This window comes from Pipra filicauda, unplaced genomic scaffold (genome assembly GCF_003945595.2).
Source record: "Pipra filicauda isolate LSUMZ 115617 unplaced genomic scaffold, ASM394559v2 scaffold117_size3949168_pilon, whole genome shotgun sequence".
Taxonomy (NCBI): Eukaryota; Metazoa; Chordata; class Aves; order Passeriformes; family Pipridae; genus Pipra; species Pipra filicauda.
Genome location: NW_024103629.1, coordinates 2,249,838 through 2,271,987, shown reverse-complemented (window position 1 = coordinate 2,271,987; position 22,150 = coordinate 2,249,838). Strand labels below are relative to the sequence as shown.

Sequence of the window (22,150 nt, the reverse complement as noted above, 5' to 3'; positions counted from 1 at the left end):
GGCTGTGGATATATCCACCTGGACTTCAGTAAAGCCTTTAAAGGCCAGTGGCATCCTGGCCTGTATCAGGAATAGTGTGGCCAGCAGGACCAGGCCAGTGATTGTCCCCCTGTACTCAGCACTGATAAGGCCACACATCAAGTCCTGTGTTCAGTTTTGGGCCCCTCACTACAAGAAAGACATTGAGGTGCTGGAGCATGTCCAGAGAAGGGCAACAGAGCTGGGGAAGGGTCTGGAACATAAAACTTATGAGGAGCAGCTAAGGGGGCTGTGGTGGTTTAGCCTGGAGAAAAGGAGGCTCAGGAGGGACCATATCCCTCTAAAACTACTTGAAAGGATATTGTAGACAGGTGGGGGTCAGTCTCTTCTCCCAGGTAATAAGTAACAGGACAAGAGGAAATGGCCTCAAGTTGTGCCAGGTGAGGTTTAGATTGGATATTAGGAAAAATTTATTCACTGAAAGGGCTGTCAAACATTGGAACGGGCTGTCCAGAGAAGTGGTGGAACTACCATCCCTGGAAGTATTTAAAAGACATGTAGATATGGCACTTTGGGATAACCTGACACCACTGTGTTCACTATAACAGTTAGACTTGATGACCTTAAAGATCCTTTCCAACTTTAATGATTCCATGATTAAAAGTCACCTGTAGGTCAGTCATTAGTTCGGCTCATGTTTTTCTTACAGTAACTTTCTAATACCAGGTGTACAAAATTTACACTGTTAACAAAGTAAAATTAATATTTTGATCTCTCGCTAAAAGTTAACTACAGTAAAATGCTTGTTTTGTGAAGATTTTAGACCCTGTTAAAGGCTTGAATGGACTTTCACTCTTGAACTGTGTTAAATGCTTGTAGGCTTAAAGATTAACACTTATATGCAGTGACAAAAATCCAAGTTGTTTTCCTGCCAGCACTCCTCCCAAATCCCACAGTATTTCAGATATTCCAGTTCAGCTACAAGTTTTTCACTCTGATAAATTACAAGGAAACAGAAGATTCTATACAAAGGCAACACTATTTTATTTCAGAACAGCTTTATTAGCATATTAACTAGGATAGCATAACACATCATCGAGCTAACAGCTCAATTCAATGTGCAAGTTTTAACTAAAAAAAAACCACAACCAAAAACCTCAAAACCACAAACCAAAAAAAAAAAAAAAAAAATCCAACCACAAAACCACCACACACATCTTGTTGATTTCAGCTGAAGTAAGATCACACATCGGATCTGTAACTGCTGCAAAGCCAAGTTTATGCATACTGTTAGAATAAAACCAAGCTCAGACCTCAATGCATCAGCTACAGAATGCATACTGGATCACAGCCAAGTATAATACTTATCAAGCAATAAAGTATGTCTTTTTTTCTGGATTGAGGGTTTTTTTTTTTTGAGTTGCCAAAAGTAACTAAGTAACTAAGATGTGTATTGGTGTACTTGGAAGAATCCGTGTGTCACCCTAGTCCAGTTTCTACGCAAAATGGAGGTGGTAACTCTACACAGATGGCTGCAATAAAACTTGAAGTTTACAAGCCAGACGAACACAAATGCTTTTTATTTTTTTTCCCCTCCACATGGGTCATTAAGAACTCCTTTTCCCCATTATTTTCTTGCTGCCTGTGAAGTTCATATTAAGCTACACATTAATGCATGGGTTTATTTACTAAAAAGAAACCGAACAAAAAACACTAACAACGACCAGCCCCCCAAATTCCCATCTAAACCAAAGATTTATACCAACTTATCTGTACTTTTTCCTCTGTCCCTCACTGATGTACCACATATTTGGAGCAGAAGACTGGCATTTTCAGACCATCTTACACGTTTGCTACTCCATTCAATGAGATCTGTGCTTCCATAAAGAGCACAAGCATGCACATTCCACAACAGAAGGAGATGCTGATCACATATCTACAGGAGCTCAAACACAAGGGTTTTTTTGTTTTGTTTGGTTTTTTCAAACCAAATACCTCAAACTGTAATTTTAACAGTGAAATTTTGTACACTTTTTAAGCCAACTTCTTGAGGACTGCACTCAATCAGCTCTCTGAATTTTAGATTAAGAACTGTTATATTTGTTGAGCATCTACTTAGCTAATATGATGTGTACAAAGATTAACTGAAAAACCTTAAGGTCCTCTTTTCTGTAGGTTCATAACAGAATCTGGATTCAAGAAAGACAAGAATGTTATGCCTTATTAATGGCTTACTCTTGGAATGACTGTTTAATATTCACAGTGAACTGCTTAGAAAATTCACTCAAGAATCGAAAAGTAACATTTCAATAAAGCTTTTAAAAAATGTTTATATTGTCTCTCCTTTAAACACAGGTTTATCATTCAACTCAGTCACTATAAGGTTCATCAAAATATTGTTTGAGTACATCATAGTATAAGAGAATAAAAACAGGCGTCAGTTAAATCTAAAGTATATTTATTGCAGACAAAACAAATGGATCAAATCCTGACTGACGCTGCCCGGAATGGAGCAATATAAAATCCACCTATTTGTCTACAGGAAATGGTAACCATATGATTTTGAACTGCAGAGAATGGTATTGACAGCAAATGTAAAAAATAAACAGATTATATAAAATACACACAGGCACTCTCCCCCAAAAACCCCTAACCAAAAACCACACCCTACCACACAACCAACAAGCCGTTCCTCTAAATCCCCAATCCCCTTCAGTATATCCCAAGTGCAATGAAAAAGTAAAAGAAAAGGGCTCCAAAATTGTATTTGGTCTTATAGTAAAATATTACTAAAAATGTGAAGGGATAAATAAATAATATTTATTAACTGATTGCATAATTTACTAGTTCTCCTAAAGGTCAGCAATATTGTACAAATTATTTTAAAGGCTCTAAGAACATAAAATATTTGGTTTATGATTATATTGAATTTTAGATGAGCAATACTAAAACCCATCAGAAATGCTTCATGGAATAGTGGCTTGTTTTGGCAAAAAAGTAAAAACAGATTCTGATGTCAGATGGAATAACATGCAACTCTCTTTAGTGGCATCACTGAATTAAGGCTTAATTAATTCTCAGGAAGTGTCTATCTCTACTTCCTCCTCTGAGTAGTCACACCATGACCTGGATCAGAGAACAAATCCAACTGATAAAACATCATCACAGAAAAAAACTGATGTATGGCTTATGACATAATTACACCAGGAACTATGCCAGCGAAGCTTCAGCTACAAAATTCAGAGAGGCTGCCCCAAAGTTTATAAACAGAGCTTGCTTTTACTCTTCAAACGCAACCTATTCTAACATCTTCAACTTCATCATGCTCTGCTGTCTTCCCATGACTTTACTTATTCACACCCCTTGTGCCATGACAAGTTGTCCAACAACTGACTTACAGGGAAAAATTAAGAATAACTGTAGCAATAAGAGCCAGGGAGTACCACTGCTGATAAAAGGCCCCTACCTGTGTATCAGCTAATGTTATAGGCACACTACTGAAATCAGCTGGGAAGTTAGCACTGTAAGACTTCTTTGCAAAACCAAATTACATGAAAAGACACACTTTCCCAAAGGAAGTATGTTTCTCTCTACTCTATCTACCTCTCTATTCTTGTTCTATCCTGTTGAGAAACTTGTAATTACAGTACACTGAGAGTACAAATATGGAGGATGACTTCATATACAAGCAGCAATTTCTTCTATTTGAATAGGATTCCCTGCTATTATGACTAAACACTCAGTGTATAGATCATTTAAGGAACCATGTCATGTGCTAGCTGAAAAGTTGTTACTGTATTGCACATCCAGTAGCCTGTCAGAGCTTCATGCAAGTTAAAAGAAATTGCATAAATATGATCACAACTGTAAGCAAGCAATAACTTAGAAAATTGATATACATAAACCAGGTATTCCAGGAAGGTAAATCGCTGGATGAATTACTGAATACATGCAAGACTGCAGAGTACAGCACAGTCATTTGGAGAACTTACTCAGTGTAAGATGGTACATGGGATGTCACAACACAGGACTAACTTATGCATATGAAACAGACTGAGAAACTGTGGTGGGTTGACCCTGGCTGGTTGCCAGGTGCCCACCAAAGCCACTCTATCACTCCCCTGCTTAGCTGGGTGAAGGAGAGAAAACATAATAAAAGGCTCATGGGCTGAGGTAAGGGCAGGGAGAGATCACTCACCAGTTACCATCACAGGCAAAACACACTCAATGCAGGGAAACAAGTTTAATTTACTGCCAATCAAATCAGAGCAGGACAATGAGAAATAAAATCTAAAAAACACCCTTCCTTCTTCCTAGGCTCAACTTCACTTCTGATTTCTCTAATTCCTCCTTGACAGCAGTGCAAGGGCACAGGGGTTGCAGTCAGTTTATCACACCCTGTCTCTGCCACTCCTTCCTCCTCACGGGGAGGACTCCTGCTCCAGTGTGAGGTCCCTCCCATGGGACACAGTCCTTCACTCACTCCTCACGTGAGTCCTTTCCATAGGCTGCAGTTCTTCATGAACTGTTCCAGTGTGGGTCCTTCCCACGGTCCTCCAGGAACAGGCTGCTCCAGCGTGAGTCCCCCACATGGTCTTAAGTCCTGCCAGCAAACCTGCTCCAGGGCTCCTTTCTCCACAGGGTCCCACGTCCTGCCAGAAGCCTCATTCGGGCATCCACCTGCTACGGTATGAGATCCTGCAGGGGCTGCAGGTTGGTCTCTGCTCCACCGTTGACTTCCTTGGGCTGCATGGGCACAGTTGTCTCACCATGGTCTGCACCACAGGCTGCAGCGGAACCTCAGCTCCAGTGCTTGAAGCACCTCCACCACCTCCTTCTTCACCGACCTTTGTGTCAGCATAGTTGTTTCTCTCACATATTCTCACTCCTCTCTCCAGCTACTGCTTTCTGCAGCAGTTTTTCCCCTCTTCTTAAATACATTATCCAAGAAACGCTATCACTGTCACTGACGAGCTCAGCTTTCGCCAGCAGCAGGTCCATCTTGGAGCCAGCTGGCATTGGCTCTGTGAGACATAGGGAAAGTTTCTAGTAACTTCTCACAGAAGTCGCCCCTGTAGTCCCCCCACGTGACCAAAATCTTCACATGCAAACCAATACAGCAAGTTTCTTCACTGCTCTTTTTTTTTTTTAATCCTAAGAAAACTACCTAAAGCATGATATTCCTTTTTTTGGCTAGTAGAGAAACTTCAGCCCATTTACAAAATCAGTAGGTGTGAGCTGCCCATCAGGAGCAACGTTAGATATTTTGCTCTGCTGCAAAGAAATCAGCTTCTGAAGGAGTATATTAATAGGAAGGGAGGGTGTGGTTATCTCCATCCTTGGAGGTTTTCCAGACTTGGCTCAACAGTCAATTCTGACTTGATTTAGCTTTAGCAACATTTGTGGTTTCAGCAGAAGGTTGGATGGATAACCTTCACTAAGTATTACGACAGCTAGATAATAAGAAAGACACCAACAGCTGTGTTTATCCTGAAGATCCTATGCACAATTAATTAATTAATCAGCCTTGACTAGTAGAAGAAAGCTTCCACTAAGCTAACCACTCAGGTGTTTTTCAGACTCAGACAACTGTCCCTTATTATCCATTAACTAATTGCCACATTTGAAACAATATCACAAAATCAGTTACAGCTGGTTGACAAACTTTCAAAAAATCCCAATTTTGGAGAGCCAAATACTTTTCTTTTGGTTATTGAACTGTTGTGATATGTAGATATGCTGCACAACACAGAAAAATATAGCGTAAGCATCTGATACTCAGATACTAGGAAGTGAAGCATGGTATTGGCAGAAAAAATTTTGTAACAAAACTTAGTAAATATGAAATTACAGTTCCAAAACAAGGTTGAGATGGACATTCTTTCAGCATCACTGGAACTGAGTATATGAAGAAACAAACCATCTTCCAAATATGCTGGCATTGCTTACTTCTGTAATCATATATCCATTCGATTAAAGACCTGCGTACACATGTACTATCATCCACAACATATTTTGTTCTAGAAATTAATCTCACTAGGATTTTTTTTAAAGCACATACACATCATTTTAGCACACCAGCATACTTCCATGTTGTTGGAGCAGCTCCCAAATATAAGCAGTAAGCAAGTGCAAATGACCTCTCTCTTTCAAGGTGAATGCATCAGCAGAAGTATTTGCATCCCAAAGTTCATACAGAAGGCTCAACTTCTGAAGACACAGCAATCATAGTAGACATTAAGTTCCAGAAACCAGCGACTACAAGGTCTGATCAGGAACACCAAGTATTGTTGGTTTTTACAAAAAAAAGAAAAACAACAAACAAGATGAAGATAGGTCCTGATACGACGTGAACAGTTACCAATAAGAAATTAAAACCAAGAAAATACACCACTAGGAGGGAGGAATTAGCAGCTTTTGCACCTGAGGTAGGACTTTGGTCAACTTCCACAGGGCCTATGCACTAGGATCTATCTAAGGAGGAGGAGCAGCAGCATCACAGTTTCCCAATGATACAAATTTGCTCTGAGTCAACTCCTAACTCCTAACAACCCCCAAAGATTTGGGGGGGGCGGGGAGGGAAGCTATATAGAGTAGAAGGACAAGCAGCAGAAGGAATAATTTGAGTATTTTTTAGGTGAAAGGTTCAGAATGGCAAATGCTGTAAAAAATTCCTAACCTTTCATTTCCTAACCTTTCATTTGAAAAATAACAAAAACTGGAAGAGGCATGAGTTAATGATATGAAAAAGAAGGGTTGCAGAGATATTTGAAAAAAGTTTCTATCCCAGGAAGACCCAGCAGGTTAAGATTCCTCAAGTTTCAAAAGAAATAATTTCCCAAGGAAAAGATATCAATCATGAGCAGAACAAATATGCACCAACTATTTATTGTCACTTCCAAATTAAGAACTGGGCACCACTGAATGCAGCTGCTGAGAGCCAAGCCTAGAACAGATTAAATGTGCTTCTTCACACAGCAGACAAGACAACCAGTGAGACTCCTTGTCAAAGCATGCAGCAGGTGCTAGAAATTTCTATGGGCTCAAAGGGAGAGAGCACAAGTCTTGGAGGACAGTTGTAAGAGTTCTCAGAGAAGAATATCATATATGCTTGCCCTGTTTTTGTCTTTCCAAGAAATTTGCTCAAGACCACTACTAGCAAGCAACAAGATACTGATCTGGACAGGCACTTGGTCTGAACCAGTATGGGCAGTTTAAAGCAATGCTGCTAACAAGCTCTCTTAACAAAAACAAACCTGGCATTGCCCAGCAGTTGTTAGGTTTTAAAACTGAACATCTTATCAAGAACAGCGGATGAAGACTTAGGAAGAGTACAGCTACTTCTACTACCTCCCTACTGCCAGTATTCCTATTTTTTATCTCCATATCAACCTCACATTATCATCTGAATTTTTTCCTTCAATTGATCATTGTAAGTATACTTCAAACGTGTTAGTCAGAAAGATAACTATATGAAACAACACAACACTATCATCTGATCGTGCAGTTCAGCTTTGCTGTAGGATCCACTAGAGCTGATCTAGAACGCTGGGCAGGAGCATGACCTTAATAGCTTTGACAAATAAACATTTTTCCTTTGGCAGAAATGCTGCCTCAAATGGTATGTAAGATTTATATCAACCTAAATGGAAAGCTATTAATCCTAATGAAGTGCAAACGAAAGGGCTGTTCTATGAAGCACAGCGTGACAGCACCAGTTGCCACTGCACTGTAGTCTGTATATATTAGTTTAGTAGCACTTTTTGGAGTAATCAGTTTGATTAAGTAATTGCTTACAAGAATTTGTATCTTACTTATTTTTCTGCAACTTGCACGACACAGATTTTTAGCTGGAAGTCAGAAACTGAACTGCATTATATATAATAAAAGAACACCTTTTACTAAAGGTGTGTCTTGCAGTTTGACTAAATGAAGAGGGACAATATGTGCATATTCACCTACATATGGTAGGTGGAGCTGGAAAATTTTAGTTGACAGTGGGTATGTAACTGAATGATTACATTCAGTTCATATGTACTTCATATCACAGCTGCTGGAAGGGCAACAATGATCAAATATATTTATCTGTAGAAATCAGAGATAAGTTAGGTATTTCAACTAGTTAGGAAGTAAAAGAGCCGTACACATTTGCAAAATTGTATATTTGCTTATGTCTTTCATAAAAACAATTTTACAAAGTTATAGGCAAACTATGCACAGATCCTGGCAAAGCAAGAAGCATCAACACCAGAATCTCCTTATTTCAAATAAATTTCACACAAACATATATGCATGTTTGCATGCACAAAACAAGAACTCAGTGGTTTCTTGTAAGGATAAAAGACTTCCCATAAACTGATTTACATAAAATTTATCCATTATAATTTTCACTTTATTGCAACTCCTTCAACTATTTGGTAAGTTAGCTGTTACCTTGGCTTGGAAACCATTTAAAATCCTCCCCCTTAAGTTTCACAGAGCAAGCATTTGAGGCCATTTTGAAAGGGCAAAGCTTGGCACAAACCAGAGTCTACACTCCTACTCCAAAAGGACTGCAGAGCGAAGGAATCAATTAAAGTTCACACACAATCTCTGAGTTGCCCACCATCACAGCATAAACAGGGTTCAAACTGTAGCCCTCAGCAAAAGCCACACAAATAGTTGCACCAGAAGAAAAAAAAACAAAACAAGTCTCCCTTATGTTCCCTGCTCCCTATTCCAATGTAACGTTAAAAACAAAAGTTGGAAAATGGGTACCACAATTATGAAACTGAATTAAGATTCTGTTTTCCTAAAGATATTACCACATACAACTGAAATTTAATTCATTAAGAAAACAATGAACTGTCCAAGTTCCTCAACAAATTTGTATAATACAAAGTTGATCGTGTCAGGACCCATCTGACAGCATAATAAAAAATGGGGACAATTTTGAATTGCAAACTATTTTTTTAAAGTATGTAATCAAGACTTCCTTTGACCTTGGTAACAAGGATGCTAAAATGTTAATTCTTAACTAACTGTTTATGCTAAGGTCTGTTTCACATTTTCTCTTCCTTATGCGTAACCAAGGCCTAACTTATCAAGATGCTGTGAAATATCCAATAGTTGTTTTTTTCCCAGTTATTAGTCATTATGGGAAGAAGAAGGGAAAAAAAAACAAAAACAAAAACCACACAACAACAAGCAAAAAGCCCAACAGCAAACCCCCACAAGCACAAATATTAACAGCTCTCCCAGTACTACAAATCTGAAAGTTCCTGCCCTCTGTTACCTAGTAATTTTTTGCTTCCAAAAAATTGGGTCTGCTTTAGAATAGTTTTAGAATTAGAATCTCATAAAAAGTGAAAACCTGACATACCAATTATGAAAGGGCCAGAAGTGATACACACAGATAGAAATTAAGTGTGCATGTGTTTAGGGACAGAAGGTATGAAAATGAAACACAGCTCCACACTGCTGGTTACATAATTATGTCAACAGTAGCATAACAAAAAGCTCTCAAAAATCTATCCATACAGTAACTAGAACACAGGCAGTTTTAGCTTAGTCAGGCCCTTGTGTACAAAGCCCTGTAACCATGGAATGTGCTATTAACTGTTTTCACTGAAGACTGGAAGGATTTAAAACATTTTAGTGTTAAATGAGTATAATTCATCCTGACCCAAAGACCATCACAGAAGTCAATAGAGACCTAAACTCCAATCAAACCACATTTTTCTACAAACATGTTTTTCATATATATATATATATAGGTATTTTTCAAATATGTATACAAAAATGGCCTATAAAGTTGGACATAGAACACTCTTCCAAGTAATTTTGTAACAGCCTTTTATAGTTCCGATCACATCTTTTTAAGTACATATCATTTCAAACCCTTAACTCATGCAAAGCTGCTCTCAGAACAACAAAGATTTTGTAAATAAAAATCACTACTGAATTACAAGTTCATTGGACATTTAGATCTATCAACTATATTAACTATACCATCAGCATAGTTAGCACAGAAAGAAATTTCTCTTTTACTCTGTATTTCACCATTCTAAAGAGACTACACAAAATGCTGGAATCAAAAAAATTGCGAAGGACTTGTCAACCAAGCTTTTCAAGTAGGTACAACAAATTAGAAAAAAATAACTGAGAAGTGAGAGCCACTTCAGTTGCATTTCAATTGCAATAGGTAATCAGAAAGGGAAAGGCATCCTTAAAGTAGCAACACTATTTAAACAAATCTGCGTAGTGCAGACTTTCAACGAAGTTCTCAATAAATCAGAACTCATTGGAGATAAACCAGCAATAGTAAATGACCTTTAGCTGACTTTCCTATAAAACAGTTCAGCAGAAAAAAAACTGGCTTTGCAACCTCCACGTAATAATCAGTAACTACACTGAGCCACTAACACCGATCTAAGTTACCAAACAGCATGTCAGAGACTCAACAAAAGGGATCTAGTCTTCTACTATGATGCAGCAAAGTCTCATTAGCCAAATTAAAGCAAAGTCCAAGACTGCTTTCAAGACAGCTTTGTTTCCTTGGCAACTGGCATGACTGACAGGCAGTATACTGGTAAAAGTCTTACTTTACAAGGCAACTTTATATTATTAGCTTGATTTAGCCAGCAATTCAGAAAAGCTAACTATACTTGCCTGAAACACAGTCTGAAGTAACTTAGTTAAAAGCCAAATAAAACACCAGCAGAGTGAATCCCAGAAAACAGACTCCAAGAAGCACTTCAGGAGGCCATGAAACAGCAACACAGCTTAGTCACGCCTAACTAAAATTTTCGTTCTCCAAATAAAACTCCAGGGTTTTTTTTTTACCAAAAAATAGCTATGAGGTACCATTTTCATAATAAAGACAAACTTCCCCCACACTGTAGATTCCTATTCAAACGCTTAACAAAAAATACAGTTCATGTGGTAAATTTCCCAATAGAGACTGACATCAAAATGAGGTTTAACAAGCTGTTTGGGAGAGTATGTACAGTGAGTACATGGCATCTACCTGTTAACATTCCAATAGACAGTCTTCTCCCAAGAATTTGTTTCCCATTATGCTAAGCCCCATGCTATCACATTTCCCCTATGGACAATTCTGTCTCTCTCTTGGGTAAAATACATGGTATCCTGACCATATCCCAGGGGCACCTGCCAGAGAACTGCTACTCACAGAAATCTGGAAATTTCCTGCACTCAAGGAAGTGAAATTTTCTTTAGCATTTACATGAGAAACTGAGTCATGTAAATATTGGCTTTAACATAATCACTCACAGCTTGTTGAGGGCGAGAAGGAAGAAAGAAAAAGGAAAAGAAAAAAACCACACTTTATAAAAGTTAACAATGTTTACTCAAAAAGTGACAGTTCCACAGCTAATCAGATATGTGAATTGTACAAATAAATGCAAATATGTTGGAATGTATGAAAACACATGGTCAGAAATTAATAGGGGAACCGAGGAGCTATCAGTTTTGAAAGGCTAAAGTAAATCTAATTACATCATCTGAATTTGTTCCCAGCTACGAAGATAAACACATGCAGTGGTCTGGCCACGTATAAAAAGAAGACAAACATCCTAGTTTTAGCTGGCAGATCTCTATTGCTGTTTACCTCATTTTTGTTTTTTTTCTTTGGTTGGTTGCAGAGGGGAGGTGTCAAGAGCCTGAAAGAAATTGCTGGTAACTCAGACTAGTTATAACGGTTAATCTTCTACCTCGACCCTGAACAACACATCTTGGTCTCCTGGGCATCGTCCCCTAAGTGCTTAGGTCTGATTTGTGAAAATGCTTCTTTGAGAGCAAACTAAGAACTCTGCTTTAATTTTATATGTGACCCAGTTTAGGTCCTGCAATTATATATTTCGGCATTACCAGTGCTAATAAGTTACTTTCTCTGAGAGTCTAATCTAAAAATTGATAAACTGAGTGAAAAATCCACTTTACTTGCTGTGTCAGCTTTTAAAACTTTGTAGCTGTTGTGCCACAATTGCAGAAGGAAACTGAGCAAACTGTAAATGGAGGCTTTATATTTAGAATTTTAAAGCTACTGGGTTTTTTTTTTCATTTCCAGAAAGGAAAGATAAGACAGCGAGAGATGAATTTTGTAAAAGTGGGTATGATTTTATTCACATATGCCACTGATCAGTTCCATTGCATTTATCCATTAGGAATTTATTGCAAAAAAAATGGTGGGGTAGTGCCTGGTCTTACTTTCATGGGAACTTTCAAATTAACATCGTTTTATTATTTTACTGCTTTCTACTGAGTAGGAATTTCCATGATGTGAGTGATGGTTTATAGATTACCCTATGCTACAAACCAGATGACTACTAGGAAACCCACAGTTCTTTGCCATCCTCAGCATACAGAAGAAGAAAGGCGAAAGGATAAGAGTTCAGAAGACGCACATCTTGAAATATCAAATTCTTGTTTGTCTTTAGAAGAAGTCAAGACCTGAGAAAACAAAAGTGGTTCCACAGCAGCGTAACTGCACCCACGGAGCTTGATGCTAATACTTTAAACCAAATATAATCTGACAAAATATTTCATATGCAGAATGGCAAAAGTATATCTTTTTAAACATGAAATTCTGATTAAATATGTATCCAAAGACTCTTAGTACTGATCAGAGACTTTGGAATTTTTTGTTATAAAATATAAGTTAATAGATCTTGGTCACAGTTATTGCTTTCAACATAATACCATATCTTTCAGACCACCAGTAAGATAAAATTGATCTCAAATTCGATTCAGGAGATAGGAAAGCATTGCTATAAAACAGCATGAAGCATTCACAACACATAAACTAAAAATCAGACATTATTAAGCACAGAGAGTATTTTTATGAGAAATACATGAAAGACAAAATCTGTGGGAAAAAGAAAGGTACAGATCAACAGCTAATTTAAAAAAAAAAAAGTCCTCAGAGATAATTTAATTATTCCAGTTAAGTGCCAGAGATTCTATATTTTCCCCAGTTCTAATTTCTTCTGAAGATAATAAATGTCAAGATGCCTATAAATAAGAGAAAGATACATTAGCAAAAACCACAAGATATAGTTCTGGTTTACCTGAAATCACATCTATAAAACATCTATTAAACTGCTTTTGGAATTAGCCTTATAAAATCACCTTGTACGGTAGGGTATTGAATGCATGGATATCATAATTTACAATTTTTCTTAAGCAAAATAAAAACCAAACCCAAGCAAAGTACTGTGTGCAATTGCTTTCACTGATGCCCATCAAGCAAAACTGACTGCAAGTTCTCTGAATTCATACTGGGCTGAGTATGTACTTTCATCATCCTCTGAACTCGGTCTCAGTGGTAAAACAAATAAGGCAGGTTTGCCCTTATTCTTCCTCGGCCCTTTTAAAAACAAAGAAATCTTTAGTACAACTGCAAATTCCAAATAGCTTGTGTTACTGTTCTTTCATAGGACTCCTCAAAGTAAGAGACAGAAAGAAAAATATACACTTGGTAGTACTATGACCATCTTCCAAGACAAAAAACCCCCCTTAAATTGCCAAAACTATATTACAGCAAGCTTTACTTCAAAAGTGTTTTAATAATATTTCTTTTCTTAAGCTATGTTCCAAAACCGACAGTGCCCATTTTTTATGGCTTTTTTTGGGTAGATCTTCAATCTTACATTAAACAGTCAAATCAATATAAAAATGCAACTAACTTGACATATTACAAATAAAATTTAGCAAACAGACATCTTCAACTACTTTTCAGTACAAAAAGCATGAAAAAGTGGAGAAATACATCAAAACCAGTGGTTGCAGTTTTGGTTTCCAACAATACCGTTATTTTACTGACCAACTAGACTGAACTGTAAGCACAAGAACTCACATTAACTGATGAATCTGAATATGCATTTCCCCAATAAATTAAGGTATTCAATAAAATAATTAACTGTGGCTGCAGCTTTTCCAATAAACATCTTCTGTCCTTGAAGACTAAGATTACTTTGGTGAGGTGGGGAGGAGGAGGGGAGCAGATGATATTGGTGTAGTGGGTGGCTCCAGTCAGGTGCAAAAACGGGATGAAAGAGAAATTTAACAGCAGCACTGGGTATTTTTCATGTGTGACATGAGGAAATTTAAACAAAAAAAAAAAAGTAAAAGCACAGCAACAAACTTCCCGGTTGTCTTAAACGATCTCATTTCATAATGTCCAAAGCCATACCTCTGTATGGAGCACATAAGAAATGCTTAACAGAAATCTATTTTTAAGGTTTCTGCCAGATGGGTAAACACCTCAAACACACCCACAGATACTAATGAAAACCACCTTGGCCTCCTTCAGGAAGTCATTCAACACTTCATAGGAAAAAAAAATAGGAAGTTGTTGATAAACTGCTTGCAAGAACTACTTCCTGTAGGAAAAATAATTATAAGACTTGTTTGCTGGACAATCAGTTAACTTTTCCTCACACTACAACATAAGAAGCGGTATTAGACAAGCTTTGTAAGAATTAAAAGCATAACTCTAAGCTAAAATGATACAAGAGTAACTCTAAAATTAATCAAAACTTATTTTTTCTTTCTGCAAGTAGTTGCCTGCTACTCCCATGGCATATTATCTTTTGCCTAGAGAGCGATCCCCTATCTTTCTCCATAGTTCACCAAAATGTCAACCAGCAGCTGGCTAACAGGAAGCGGTTAAAAAGCAATGCAATTGACATCACCACACAAACCAAGCACGGCTTTTATACTGCATGTTTAAGAATGGGCTAAAGCTACCACACAGCAGTGCTGGGATGAGTCAGATCTGACCACTTACTAACTAGGCAAGTCTTAACTGATGAGTTCAATTTAAGGAGCAGTATCGGTAAAGAAATAGGATTAGTTTTACCAGCTGTATAGTAGTGGCCTTAACTCATGGCTCAAAATCATCACTAATGGAAAATTATACGCAGCAGAACTGCTCATAACAGTGAGATGAACATTAATGAGTGGAATTCTGGTAAATCATATGTTGGGCATTCACACCTAAAGGGGTCTATTTATCTAGCTGACTGACTAATTTATAAGAGTAGCTCTGGTTCAAACCCTACACTACCACTCTCACCCTCTTTTAATATTTACGGATATGTGGGGTGTGTACATAAAATACATGGCCAAATAACTCTGTGCGTGTATATATATATATATGCACACACAGGCGATTAAATGTTTTCTCTCCCACATACACTACTTTCATTTCTTTGCACAAACTAATGCTTGCAGTACTTGACCCATCGATTAGTGGAAGTGACTGTAATTACAAAGTGTATTAAGTACAGTACTCAATTTTATTTTATTCTGTTTGCACCGTAGTATATTATGATAACTATAACCATAAGGCTTACTGACATCTGGAAAAAATATAACATTGTTGCCTATTCGGCAAAGATCCTTCTAGAGCCCGGTTACCAGACTGTTCGTGGAGTGGCTACAGAACAGAGCAAATGGAAACAAAAAGCGGTGCAGCCAACCCCCAAAAAAACAAAAAGCTGAATACTTGGAAAAGACACCAGAAATCTGCATATGGTAGAAGGAACCACTCTAAATGTATTTAGAATCAGAAATCTTAGTATTCACATTTCAAGCAAATGTTTAAGGTATAACTAAGCAAGATGTTAGTTTTTAACAGGCTTATAGATGTGAGATAGAATTTATCACTCAACACTGAAAAAACCTTTTAATATACAAACTTGCTACTCAAAGCTAATTCTTACATTTCTTTAGACTTCCTACACATACAGAGCAAACATTTTGCTAAGTCTTGAAATGCTTTTTACAAATCTTCATGAACTCCAATGATCTCAGTGGATCTCACCTGTAGATAGAGTTAAGCAACCTTTAAGGAACAACACATGTTCTTTAAGTGTGAACAGAGCCTTCTGAACTGTCCTCATTAGACTCTCCCATACCACAGTATCACCCAAGGAAAGCCAAAAGAAAACAGCCTATTACACTGTTTAAAATCTCCCAGGGTCAGCATGGGACCCAGCAGGGAGAGGTTCAAAAAGTACAGCCTTTATTTTTCTTCCTAACAATATGGTTTGTTTCCACTCCTTTCCCCTTCAAGACACATCCTTCACAGCTAGCAGCTCTTTCAATCATTTACTTTGGATGTCTGCTTGAGAACAAACGATCTTGCTCATGCAGATGAGTTTGCCAGACTTGTGTGTACTTTCCACTCTCAGGCTCTTTATTGTTCTTGCTGAAACCTGACCCTTTGAAATGGATACCAGGACACCAAGAAAGGACAAAAAAACTTGCAGAAAAAAGGAAAAGATTTTTTGTGGCAATAATCAAACTGCAGAAAAAGCTTTCCAAGAATGCATCTTTCACTCTGCTTTCACCTGAATGAGCATAATTAAAAAAATTTATTACAAGAGCATGAAGACATTTTTCGTCTCTTAAACTGTTCCATTTTTCTGTAAATTTGACAGCATTATCAAAAACAAGCACTTGTGGCAGTAAAACCTAAAAATCAAATATCTATCTTTTGTGCTTTATAAGCTGCTCTTTAAGAGCTCTCACTAATACAGTCAAAACAAAGTTTGCTTTTTATTTCAAAACAGTCTGTTCTTTCCTCAAGGTCCAATGAGCTACAGTTCTCAAACGGCATAAACTTACACAGTTCAAAAAAAACTTCTACTTGTGCCTGCTGAAAAGTTCACATTCTAGAACATGCTGATTTTTTAGAAAATATCCCATCTTCAGGCTCTATAGCTAATGCTTATTTTCATGCTCCTGACAGAGAATGATTATTTTCAAAAAACAACCTTCAGACTCAAATGTCAGACATTTGCAACCTCTTTTTGGTTAAAAAAAAAAAAGCTAACTTCTCTGTATGGAAACGCCACCCCTACAGGAACAAAACACATTTTTAAAAAGTTCTGCAAGTTCCACTTTCATTGAAGACAAGGTAAGTTTGTTTTTGAAGCTACAAACTCAATTACTTCAATCAGATGCACATATAAATGACAATGTCTACGCAAGAAAGGTAGGGATAAAGATGTTTTTCTTGGCTGAAACGAGTTTTATATAAGTAACACAGCGTTGCCTATCCCGGCCCTGAAAATGACATATAATGGGTTATTTAGAGACTTGCAGTTAAATAAAAAGTTTAAAATATAACCAAAATATTTGAGGGCAAATTATGGTCTCAGAAAGAGAAGGACAAGCTCCTGCTGTTTTAGAAAACTGTGCAGAATAAAAGAAAATGCTCCCTTATGGATTAGGTGTCAGATGGCTGGCATGTGTAACCTCTCTTCAGTTATAGGAGAGGTGATACTAATTTCACTGTGTGAAAAAGCTACAGCTGTAGGAGCATGAAACAATGTTACAAGTTCTGTTAATTTCCATTTCACTGCAGAAAATGTAGAGAAGTTACAGACTCAAATACTGCACTCAAACACATATATTAATTTCCTCATGAATAGAGAGTAGGCAAAAACATTTTGATTGCGTAGTTACACAACTGTTCTAAATCAAGAGATAAAAAGTCTTGATATACAGTCACTAGAACAGTTTCTAAAGTTACTCTATATTTTTACATCTGTATTATAAAAATGAAGTAAAATGTATCTTGACCTCCATGACAACTCTGACAAGATTCAGCAAATCCAAACGTCACATTGTTTAAAAATCACTATGTGCGCTTCACTGATTGTTAGTAGACAATACAACCGATAACATTCTTCAGCTAAGATTAAGGTAAGATGAATATTCACAGAGTATCATAAAGTTTTTAGATACAGCAGAGAGTTAATACGGGAGAAGTACGAAAGTGGTAGGCTCTCCTACTTCAAATTAGGAGCATGTTTTTAGAAATACATATTTTAAACACAATGAAATTTACTAAAATTCAAAGACTGTAAAAAAAGTATAAAATATATCCCAACAAGCACCAGAGATACAGCTAACTGAAAAGAAATTTTACTTACTTAAGAAAGTATCTCTGTCCAGATGGTGTCTTAGCCATCTCCCAGCCTGGTGGCAAAGGTACATCATCAGGGATCTCAAATGAAGACTGGCGCAGATGTTGAGAAGATGGAGCTCCAGGTCCAGTCACTACTCCAGAGGGTGTAAGCGTCCCTGGAGAAACAGCTCCCAGCTGCAGTGATGCTGGAGAGGAATGAGCTCGGACATGCTGTGGGGTTAGGGCTCCTGCTGTCCCTGCATCAGTGCTAGCCTGCCAGGAGTGAAATTATTCCCATTAAAATTCTTATATTTCAGCAGAAATGCAGCTGTCAAATAACATTTCGCTTTAAATGAACCTTTCAGGAGAAATTCTTAAGTCAGTCATTCTAAATTCTGCTTATTTTCCAGTTGATGCCGTTCAAGAGAGCCTCCAAGTAGTCTGGTTAATTAGCATCACAAAAGCCCTAGTCAAGACCTATTACCACTAAGTATGTGCTAAGCGCCCTTAGTTTTACTTTGAAAACTACAACTCTTACTCCTTGGTGCAGGGTTCAGAAAAAAACCTGCCCGCAGTCAGCAGACCTCATACACTATAGAGTGGTTCATTACTGGACTGCACCCACTCACCACCATCAAACCCGCTTTCTACTGGAGGAGGTAATTTCCCACTCTTTTTGAAAGAGGGGTGTGGGGGTTCAAGTACACCCACACACAGACCCTCTGTAGGGTTTAAAAGATTATCCAAAGAGAAAAGCAATAGAGAAATGCCAACTGGCAGCAGTGAGGTCCAATGGAGGAAGACTCACGAATTCAACCATAAAGAAAACATATACGAAAATACTGAACACAGAATTTCCTAACAATCCACGCTTTCGAGGGTTTAAAGAGTCTGTCCATGCTTTATCCAAAGCAAAGCTTCAGGAAATGGTTGAACCAGTCAATCTGAAGTGATTCACAAAACCATTCACTGGAGCCATCAGTTACAAGCACAAAGAATGTCCTTGCCAGTAGTAAATACAGATCCACCATGGAACAGAAAAGGCAGCTCTGAAGACCTGATTGAAGTAAAAATGGCTTTTTAAAATATATTTGCCAATTAACTGGTTTTATAGATACAGCAGAACAACATGGATACCCATAATGAAATGCATGTATCAGCCCTTGTCACACCTCTCTACACAAGGTATTGCACCATATGTGAGGCCCCACTTACACACTCTTATGGAGACTGACAATTATGCTTCACTCCATCTGTATGCAAGCACACGTGAACTTCCACGTATTCAACTGGAAACGAATTAGCTTGCATTTACATTTTAAAAAAATATCGAGTAGCAAATCAACTGAATTTGTGGCATCTTGATTCCTGAGAATCAGGGGAAACTGCAGAAAATGAAAGACCTTTTCTTTAAAGAGAATGTTTTTGTGGCACAACTAAACAAAAAGGAAAGTGAAAATAGTCGTATTTTAAAAGTCCACAGTGAAGCAAATGATTCTTTGGCTTCAAGTTTATATTTTAACAACCACCGAGTGGTACAAGGAACAGTGATCCAACTAAATATGCATTGCAGATGAAGAGTAACATACACAAAGAAGATAAGGCTAAGCTTAAAAGTGCAAGCTGTAGGAACATCACAGACGTTAAGTGCATTTCAAACACGATAGCTACTTAACTGCAGTTACTGTATTTAACAAAACACAACACCAAGCTTTAGATGAATGTCTACCTATTCAGATTTGTACACAATGGAACTGCGATAAGATTTGCTCAAGTTGGAAAAAGACTGTACATAAAATCCTTTTTCTTTGCTGGAATTCAGTATGTTATTAAAGGTCTGCAACTCAGAAGCTAGCAAAATTACAGAAGCAACTCATCTCCACTCCTTTCGATTTTCTTTTCAGTCTTGGTATATGAAGGCCAGACTGATTTTTCGAGTATTTGGAAAATGAATTAACTCCTAGGCTGGGAGAGAACGTGCCAAGGTTCAGCCTGGAATGAACTTCAGAAGTCAAGTTATAAATCCTTCAAAACAGAAGTTTAATAATGGAAATGTTGACAGACCCTTAACAACAAGGGTAGCAGGCAACAGTCCACACAGCGAGTTTCACTTTTACTGGCTACACAGATAAAGTGACAATAGCCAATAATAAAACCTATTTTATAGCTTAGCAACAAAGTTCATTACTTAATAACACTCGAGTAGGCAGGCACAGCCTCCTGCCAAAAAATTGGTAACAGCGGCCTAAACGTTAACTTTCAGCCGTATTTACACCAGCATTTAGGTCTTGGCACAAAACTCCCTCCGCTTGAAGACGAAACGCTCCCGGAGGCCGAGGGACGACCCTGCTCCGTATCCCCCACCGCGCTCCTCCTCCGCCCTGCCCTCGCATCGCCCCTTCCCCCCTCGGCCCTGCCCCGCCCCGCCCCCCCTTCCCGGCCCTGCCCCGCATCCCTCCCCCGCTCCCTCCTCGGCCCTGCCCCGCATCCCTCCCTCGCCCGGGCTAGCACGGCCGAGGCCCCACAGGTCCGAGTCCAGCGACTCCCGGGATGCGAGAGGTGCGCCCGGTCGGACCCTCGACGCCGTCACACCTGATGTCTGGCTCAGTTTGAAATTAACTTCGGATGTGCGTGCGTCTCTATGTGAAAGGGTTAATCCTACTCTACCCGGCGCAGTGCCGAAATGGTGGAAAAGCCACATCCATATTGTCTGACGGGGCGGGGGGGTGTAGGTTTGGCACCGCCTCATCACCCCCCCTTCACAGAAGGCAGGGAATTGGACCGCAGAGAGAAATTCTCCCCGTCTTCCAAGCAAAGCGTTTTCTCCCAAGTTTTAGGGCCTCACCCCCACCGCCGCGGTCCCGGCGAAGCCGAGAAAGCCAAGGAGCGGATGTCCCCGCCGGACACTGGGACGGCGTCAGCGCCCGCCCGCCCGCCCGCCGCGGTCCCGGCCCCGGTCCCCGTCCGGATCCCCGTCCAGGTCCCAGCGCGAGAGGCGCGACAGGGGCCGCGCGGCGCCCCCGCTCCTGGGGAAGAACAAATGAAGGGATGGGGGGACACACTCCTCCGGCGGGCGGCACAGAGCGCCCCGGCAGCCCCGGCCGGGCGCCCCCCGCCCCGCTCGGCCCCGCAGATTCCCGCCCCGGCCCCCTCCCCCATACGCCTCCCCCGGGAGGAGCTCGGCGGCGGCGGCAGGGAGAGGGAGCTCGGCCGGGCCGTCCCGCCGGCCCCCGCCCGCCCGCAAGCGGCCCCTCCTCCGCTCCCCCTCACCTGGCGGGAGTGGGCCTTGGGCTCGGGCGGCTTGAAGAAGGAGTCGGGCAGTTTCCGCAGCCGCATGGGCAGCGTGTGCGGCACGTTGGCGCCCTTGGGGTTCATCACGGCGTTGAACAGCGCCTCCAAGTCGGTCTCCGAGTCGCCCCGCACATGGACGATCTGGTGCCCCGCCGGAGGGGGCCCCGCGCCCGGGGGCTGCGCCGCGCCGGCCGAGGCCCCCGACACCGCGCCCGGGGGCTGCGGCGGCTGCTGCTGCTGCTGCGGGGCCGGGGGCTGCGCTGCCTGCGGCGGCTGCTGCGCTTGAGGCTGCCCGGGATCCATGGCTCCGTCAGGACCCCCCGGCACTTCCCTGGCGGGGATCGACGGCTCAGAGCCCGGATTCCCAGCCCCGCATGCCCCGCTCCCCGGGCCGCAGCTCGTCCTTCTGTCGCCGGTACTTTCTCACCCTTCGGTCGGGAGACCGACCCGGCCGCAGCAACTGGCAAAACAACTTTGACCGTGCGGCGCTTCCCCGAGCCCGGCCCAGCCCGGCCGGCGCCTCTGTCCCGGCGGCGGAAACTAACTCACACAACACACCAAACAAAAGTTCGCAGTTACGCCCGCCCGAATCACTCACTCTCCGCCGCCGGCCCCGCCCCTCCTGAGCCCGCCCGCACCGTATCCGACAGAGGCAGCTTGTGCCTCGTCGCGCTTCTGCGCGCGCCCGCCCGCACCGCCTCCCGCACGGGAGGCTCCCGGCGCGGGGCCGCTGCCCGGGACCCCCGCACCCCGCGCCGGACCCGCACCGCACCCGCCTCGGACCGCGTTCGGCCCTCGCCCCTCCGCCTCTCTCTGTGCGCCCGCCCGCACCTCTCCCGGCTGCCGCCCGCCCGCCTGCGGCCGACACGGAGCAGTGCCGCCAACCAGAATTTTTTTTTCGCCCTAACTTCTATCCAACTTCCAGGAGGCCGCTCCGCGAGGGGGTGGGGAGGGGCG

The 22,150-nt window shown here is 40.7% G+C and overlaps 1 protein-coding gene across 8 annotated transcripts in view; it reads right to left on the bottom strand.

Moving 5' to 3' along the window:
• Positions 1 to 21,754, bottom strand: part of YAP1 (Yes1 associated transcriptional regulator) — a 90,675-nt gene extending 68,921 nt beyond the window's left edge. For 3 of the 8 annotated variants that reach the window (XM_027739064.2, XM_027739066.2, XM_027739065.2), the window contains exons 1-2: positions 21,173 to 21,754; positions 17,928 to 18,175 (exon numbers count right to left, since the gene is read on the bottom strand). In XM_027739064.2, the coding sequence (XP_027594865.1) occupies positions 17,928 to 18,175; positions 21,173 to 21,496 (572 nt within the window). In that variant the 5' untranslated portion in view covers positions 21,497 to 21,754. The remainder of the gene's footprint in view (positions 1 to 17,927; positions 18,176 to 21,172) is intronic. The other 5 variants (XM_027739062.2, XM_027739060.2, XM_027739067.2 and 2 more) reach the window with 4 other exon arrangements.
• Positions 21,755 to 22,150: the final 396 nt, after the last annotated feature.